Source organism: Notolepis coatsorum (assembly GCF_963971535.1).
Source record: "Notolepis coatsorum genome assembly, chromosome: 17".
NCBI classification, from domain to species: domain Eukaryota; kingdom Metazoa; phylum Chordata; class Actinopteri; order Aulopiformes; family Paralepididae; genus Notolepis; species Notolepis coatsorum.
Window position 1 is genome coordinate 13,434,263 of NC_140181.1, and position 7,749 is coordinate 13,442,011.

The 7,749-nt window shown below is 43.9% G+C and overlaps 1 protein-coding gene across 1 annotated transcript in view; it reads left to right on the forward strand.

Annotated features, from left to right (window-relative positions):
• The window catches only part of LOC311244573 (uncharacterized protein), a 12,540-nt gene extending 6,028 nt beyond the window's left edge, over nucleotides 1-6,512 (forward strand). Inside the window, exons 6-7 of the mRNA XM_084334159.1 lie at nucleotides 1,925-2,002; nucleotides 4,040-6,512. Of these exons, the coding sequence (XP_084190285.1) occupies nucleotides 1,925-2,002; nucleotides 4,040-4,226 (265 nt within the window). The 3' untranslated portion in view covers nucleotides 4,227-6,512. The remainder of the gene's footprint in view (nucleotides 1-1,924; nucleotides 2,003-4,039) is intronic.
• The last annotated feature ends 1,237 nt before the right edge of the window (nucleotides 6,513-7,749 follow it).

Below are 7,749 nucleotides of genomic sequence, written 5' to 3' on the forward strand. Positions count from 1 at the left end.
GACAACTGCAGGCATGTCAGAACATGCCCAGAGTCAGCGTAGTAATACGAGACAAGGACTGAGGTTGGGACTAGATATTCACTTAAGTATATATATTGGCGCAGGTGTAAACAGCAGTACCTTACCTAAACCTTACCCACCTTCACCACGAGTCAACGTGCAGTGAAGTGAGCAACCTTGCGTCTAAATAGAGCATTGAGAACCGCGTGCGAATAGAATGTTAAAGTGTCAGAGTTTAATGAAGTAACGTTGAGTTCGACTTAATCTAATGTGAAGTCAATAGTCGATCATTTATTGTATATCGTGCGGCCACAGTTCTTCCGTGTGTAGCATTACCCATCGGTTCGTCGTGTCTTTAGCTAGTGTACTTAACCAGGCTGTGTGGCCTAAATACGTCGCCCACACCCGAGGAGTCCTAGGCGGGGAACCGTTGGACGTGTACACAGGAGAATCGGCGCCGGCGATTGCAGAACCATTCCTGGTTGGATTATATTGATTTGGGACGTGACTACCGGAGAAGAGCATCGTTGATTTCCACTATCGTTTGGGATTTTTTTTTTATCCACTTTTTCTCCCATTTTTCTATATTTCCTCCCATCCCAATTTCGTATCATCCAATTCAACCCTCCCCTGTCACGAACGCTGTTTCTTGCCTCCCACAAGCCGGCTGCAATGTGGACTAAGTCATACATAGCACAAGTCCCCTCCGGTACTTGAGGTAACAGCAGTCGCATCTTTTCACCTGCGCAGCTCGATCTCTCAGTGTCGAGGAGTAACGCGTGGGAGGCTCACGCTGCCCCCGACACTTCCTGATTCTACTGCGCAGGCGCACCAACCGACTTGTAGGAGTCGCTTGTTCACAACGTTCGATCCCCACCCTTCAGTTTTCCCTCCCCGTAATACGGCCAATGTGTATTACTGCGGACGACCAGCTAAACTGAAAACAATGTGGAGAGCTGGATTCGAACACGCGAATCCTAGCGTCTCCACACTGGTGGCGAGTGCCTTGCCCACTACACCACCTAGCCGCCCTATCACTATCGTTTGGGATTTAACCTCGTGAGGATTACCACTCGGGCCTGCCTCGTGGACGGGGCTGGCTAGCTGTCATCAATGCTGTCGAGCATTTTGGATTACAACTATTGCTTTTGCTGCTGATCAAGGGAGTTTACAAGCACCGACTTCTGTACCTGGAGTCTCTTTATTCCTCGTTGACTCAGACGGAGTACCCGAACATTCCTCTACCCTCCAGGCCTTACACCCAGGAGGGAACCCATTGGCTCCAGTCGGTACCAGTGTTGCCCTATATAATTGCTACTATACAACAGGTGGCGTCAGCTTAGACCCATCGTAGGATTCCTGCTATTCTTAGTGACTTATGCTCTTGACTGACTTTACGTATATTCTTCGCCATACAAGCGCGACCCTAATTCTCATTCTGTAACCTAACGTTGCTTAATAATAATAAATTACCCTCCAATAGTATTTCTGTGTCAATGCCGTGTTCTTGTGAGTGTTCACCATCTATATTTGATGTACTGTCTGGCCAGTAATTAAAGTACATAACTAGCAGTGGTTTAATCTATCACAATCTTTAATACAGTCAGGGTTTTGTAACCCCTCAGTTATATTATCAGTAAAATCATCATATTGAATACTCAGTATAGACTTGACCACATAAACACTGTAAACAGACCCACATATCTCTGTTCTGATTGATTGATTGATTGATTGAAAACTTTATTAACAGATTGCAGAATGGGTACAATACAGTACGGCTCAATACACACAATTGGGGATGCAGACCAGAGAAAGACTTTCGTCTTGTTTACATCAGGGTCCCCCATTTTCAATTCATAATGACATTCTAGTGTTTATAAACTTGGGTCCAATCTGTGTCACCGTCCATTCCTTCTCCTTCCAGGCTGAGGCGAAGAGGCAGCTTTGAGAGAGAGAATGACGAGGAGGAAGAGGAAGGGGATGAGTCAGACCACGATGAAGAGTAAGTCTTGTTGGTGTTGTTTTCTTTAGCCTCGCAGGTGAAGTTAGCTTGTTGCTCCACACTCACTGAGAACAGACAAGGAAACTATAACAGAAGGAAGGGTCGTCACGTCATACTCGTTCTATAACAAGGAAACTATAACAGAAGGAAGGGTCATCACGTCATACTCGTTCTATAACAAGGAAACTATAACAGAAGGAAGGGTCGTCACGTCATACACGTTCTATAACAAGGAAACTATAACAAGGAAGGGTCATCACGTCATACTCGTTCTATAACAAGGAAACTATAACAGAAGGAAGGGTCGTCACGTCATACACGTTCTATAACAAGGAAACTATAACAGAAGGAAGGGTCGTCACGTCATACTCGTTCTATAACAAGGAAACTATAACAGAAGGAAGGGTCGTCACGTCATACACGTTCTATAACAAGGAAACTATAACAGAAGGAAGGGTCGTCACGTCATACACGTTCTATAACAAGGAAACTATAACAGAAGGAAGGGTCGTCACGTCATACTCGTTCTATAACAAGGAAACTATAACAGAAGGAAGGGTCGTCACGTCATACACGTTCTATAACAAGGAAACTATAACATAAGGAAGGGTCGTCACGTCATACTCGTTCTATAACAAGGAAACTATAACAGAAGGAAGGGTCGTCACGTCATACACGTTCTATAACAAGGAAACTATAACAGAAGGAAGGGTCGTCACGTCATACTCGTTCTATAACAAGGAAACTATAACAGAAGGAAGGGTCGTCACGTCATACTCGTTCTATAACAAGGAAACTATAACAGAAGGAAGGGTCGTCACGTCATACTCGTTCTATAACAAGGAAACTATAACAGAAGGAAGGGTCGTCACGTCATACTCGTTCTATAACAAGGAAACTATAACAGAAGGAAGGGTCGTCACGTCATACTCGTTCTATAACAAGGAAACTATAACAGAAGGAAGGGTCGTCACGTCATACACGTTCTATAACAAGGAAACTATAAAAGAAGGAAGGGTCGTCACGTCATACACGTTCTATAACAAGGAAACTATAACAGAAGGAAGGGTCGTCACGTCATACACGTTCTATAACAAGGAAACTATAACAGAAGGAAGGGTCGTCACGTCAGAACACGTCGTGTTAACGCCTATCATGCAATTAATGCATTAAGAAACTGTAGTAAGAATACATTTTTATAAAGCGCTAAGCTAATAACGTTAAATCGATTGGCGTTTTGGCCCTACACAAGCTAGAGTTAAAAATCCAAATGCATTTGATCGGTATCATGTTCCATCATGAATGCATGAAGGGGGGGGGGGGGGGGGGGGGGGCGGGGGAAGTCGTTTCTGATTATTGATTACCAGTAACGGCATTAGTATTGAATGCTAAAAAACGCTAATCAGCTGGATCGGTATGAAAACATTGCACAATCAAGCCAGAATCTACGTCAGATAGTCCTTACCTGTGGCCGGGAGTATTCCAAAAATAATATTCCAATTGTTTGATCGCCATCTGGTACATCCAATGTCGATTAGGGCCACGGCATAATCAATCACGGCATCATATGCATCAGATGTCCCGTAGACGTTTTGGATGCGACCGATTGAACCTATAGCCTTGCCGTCTAGTGAAAATCTGTGCCCGGAGACCTTACAGTGTAACTAACACAAGGGTCTGGAACAGGGTTTACTGCAGCTCGATACCGCCACCTGGGAGAATCTGGCCGGTACTGCACCCTCGGCGTCGCAGTAGGGCTTCTAACGGCAACATACAGGTCCCTGGCATTAAATAGGATATTAAAATCGAAAAAAAATAAAAATGAACCAAACACGTAATATTACGTGGTCTGGCACCCAACGGTTGTCGGGCAATCGCATAATATTACGTGAATGGCCCCCATTGAGTTAAGAAACAAAAATGTAATCGAAACTAACATTTGTATTGCATTTTGTAAAATCTAAATTTTGATTGAATCTGAAAATGTTGTGTTGTTGTTACATCCATACTGTCAATCATCAAAACCCCTCCCTCCAGGCCTCCCATCCTGAGTGCTAAGGCCTCCAATCACAGGGCAGTACTGTTCAGAGAGCCAATCAAAAGGTCCGGAGGCGGGATGTGTACCATGAAGAATCTGCTGCTGTTTGCTGTGGTGGCGACCCTGCTCTACGTCGTGTACTGTGTCATGGAGAGCAACGCAGACGGGCCTTTTGGACTCCAGTGAGAACCCTAACCCAGTACAGAAGCAGCCCTCCTCCCAGTACAGAAGCAGCCCTCCTCCCAGTACAGAAGCAGCCCTCCTCCCAGTACAGAAGCAGCCCTCCTCCCAGTACAGAAGCAGCCCTCCTCCCAGTACAGAAGCAGCCCTCCTCCCAGTACAGAAGCAGCCCTCCTCCCAGTACAGAAGCAGCCCTCCTCCCAGTACAGAAGCAACCCTCCTCCCAGTACAGTACTCTCTCCTCCCAGTACAGCAGACAGAAGCAACTCTAAGGACATTACAACATGTTGTTGCATATTTGAAAGAAAAACATCTTTGATTTTGTTTTCCCACAATAGGTTTTTCTGTTTTGTTTCTTTTTAGGGATGCACAATACTGGTTTCTTTTTTAGGGATGCACAATACTGGTTTCTTTTTAGGGATGCACAATACTGGTATCAGATTTTTTTTTTTTTATCCACTTTTTCTCCCATTTTCTATGTTTTTCTCCCATCCCAATTTTCGTATCATCCAATTCAACCCTCCCCTGTCACGAACGCTGTTTCTTGCCTCCCACAAGCCGGCTGCAATGTGGACTAAGTCATACATAGCACAAGTCCCCTCCGGTACTTGAGGTAACAGCAGTCGCATCTTTTCACCTGCGCAGCTCGATCTCTCAGTGGCGAGGAGTAACGCGTGGGAGGCTCACGCTGCCCCCGACACTTCCTGATTCTACTGCGCAGGCGCACCAACCGACCTGTAGGAGTCGCTGTCCACAACGCCCGATCCCCACCCATCAGTTTCCCACCCCCTAATACGGCCAATGTGTATTAGTACGGACGACCAGCTAAACTGAAAGCAAATGTGGAGCGCTGGGCTCGAACAGGCGAGCCCAGCGTCTCTGCATTCGTGGCGAGCGCCTTGCCCACTACGCCACGTAGCCGCCCTGTATCAGATGTTTTTTAAGGGATGCACAATACTCGTATCAGATGTTTTTTAAGGGATGCACAATACTGGTATCAGATGTTTCTTTTTAGGGATGCACAATACTGGTATCAGATGTTTTTTAAGGGATGCACAATACTGGTATCGGATGTTTTTAGGGATGCACAATACTGGTATCAGATGTTTTTTTAAGGGATGCACAATACTGGTATCGGATGTTTTTTAGGGATGCAAAATACTGGTATCAGATGTTTTTTATGGATGCAAAATACTGGTATCAGATGTTTTTTTAAGGGATGCACGATACTGGTATCGGATGTTTTTTTTTAGGGATGCACAATACTGGTATCAGATATTATAATCTGTGTGTAAGGGTTTACCGGGAGCGTGGTGTGTCTGGCGAGAGCCTGTATGAAACACCGGCTCAGTGTCGCTATGTTTTATTTTTCTAGTATGGTTGTGAAATTGGTTTTACGTTTTGCTCTAAGTGGTATTAAAAAGGTCTTAAAAAGTCTTAAAATGAACTTCAAAACTTAAACCTGCACTGAAAACAAATCAGTTGCTAAACATAACATCTCTTATGAGTCTGTTTCCATCGAGAGCTGAACTGTGTCCCTGTTGTTCGTCTGCTTCAGGAAACTCCTTTTCTGTTGCCAAAGAGTCTTTTGACTTTATGGTTTTTATTAAAAATTATTTTAAACAAACACTTTATTATTTGTTTTTATTATTGTTGTGAATAGCAAATAAAACAATATAATGTAATAATTCAATACAGGACTGATTCTAGAGTTCTCCTTCCTCCAACATGGCTGCCTGTAACGCAGTGGGTACAACATGGCTGCCTGTAACGCAGTGGGTACAACATGGCTGCCTGTAACGCAGTGGGTACAACATGGCTGCCTGTAACGCAGTGGGTACAACATGGCTGCCTGTAACGCAGTGGGTACAACATGGCTGCCTGTAACACAGTGGGTACAACATGGCTGCCTGTAACGCAGTGGGTACAACACTGACTTGTTTACAACACTGACTTGTTCCAGTAATAAAACCCCAAATGTTTGTTTCTGTTGATATATTTCTCATATATTATCAACACATAGCAACTGTTGTCTCTTCCGTTGCCGTGTACAAAACAATGGTTGCTATGTTACAGGCAGCCATGTTGGAAGGAGAACTACACAAACATTCTGTGCGATGCCTCTTGAATAGAAAATAATATAATCAAATTTAAAAAAAGAAATTATAATAATAAAATATGTAATCTCTCTCCCTCTGTGTGTGTGTGTGAGAGAGTTCAGTTTAGTGTTTTTGATTTAACGTTCTGCTGTGATCACTTTCCTCTAACAGAATACTCAGCTCTTTTGTCATTGTCAGCTCTTTGTTGTATGTTTTTACAGTGTGGGTTAAATACATTGGGTTTTTTTTGTGATGCAAACGCCTCTGTTCCTCTCCTTCCTTTAAACTACTTAACTGATGGGCACATTTATCAGAAAATGCCTAAAAATTGCATACCCAAAGTAATCTGCAATTTATTATACTTTATACTTATAGCACATGCCTGAGTCTGGTCTCTTTTGAAAGGAAACATTCTGACTTTTTATCCACAACAGCAAGAATCACTCTGAGTGCTTTTAAAATGTTGAAATTAAGTTAAGTTTTAACATTTTTTTACTTCCATTTGAATGATCTTGCAAACAGAAGCCTCTTACAGGTTCCAGCTGATAGGTATGGCCTGGAAACCACAATGGGTCCATAGCCTAAAGCCTTATCTAGTACAGGTCCAAAGTTCAGTATCCGCCCGTTTTGGACGAGTGATGGCTTATTTTGAAGGTATGAACCTGTACTTTCATACCATGTAAAATTTAAATGTGAAGATTGCTCAACAAGACCCTAAAGTCTGTGCCTGGTGACTCATTTAGCTTTTATCAAAAGACACTTACAAGTTCTGTACAACAAGTCAGCAGGAAGGTTCTGTACAACAAGTCAGCAGGAAGGTTCTGTACAACAAGTCAGCAGGAAGGTTCTGTACAACAGGTCAGCAGGAAGGTTCTGTACAACAAGTCAGCAGGAAGGTTCTGTACAACAGGTCAGCAGGAAGGTTCTGTACAACAGGTCAGCAGGAAGGTTCTGTACAACAGGTCAGCAGGAAGGTTCTGTACAACAAGTCAGCAGGAAGGTTCTGTACAACAGGTCAGCAGGAAGGTTCTGTACAACAGGTCAGCAGGAAGGTTCTGTACAACAGGTCAGCAGGAAGGTTCTGTACAACAGGTCAGCAGGAAGGTTCTGTACAACAGGTCAGCAGGAAGGTTCTGTACAACAGGTCAGCAGGAAGGTTCTGTACAACAGGTCAGCAGGAAGGTTCTGTACAACAAGTCAGCAGGAAGGTTCTGTACAACAGGTCAGCAGGAAGGTTCTGTACAACAAGTCAGCAGGAAGGTTCTGTACAACTAGTCAGCAGGAAGGTTCTGTACAACAGGTCAGCAGGAAGGTTCTGTACAACAGGTCAGCAGGAAGGTTCTGTACAACAAGTCAGCAGGAAGGTTCTGTACAACAGGTCAGCAGGAAGGTTCTGTACAACAGGTCAGCAGGAAGGTTCTGTACAACAG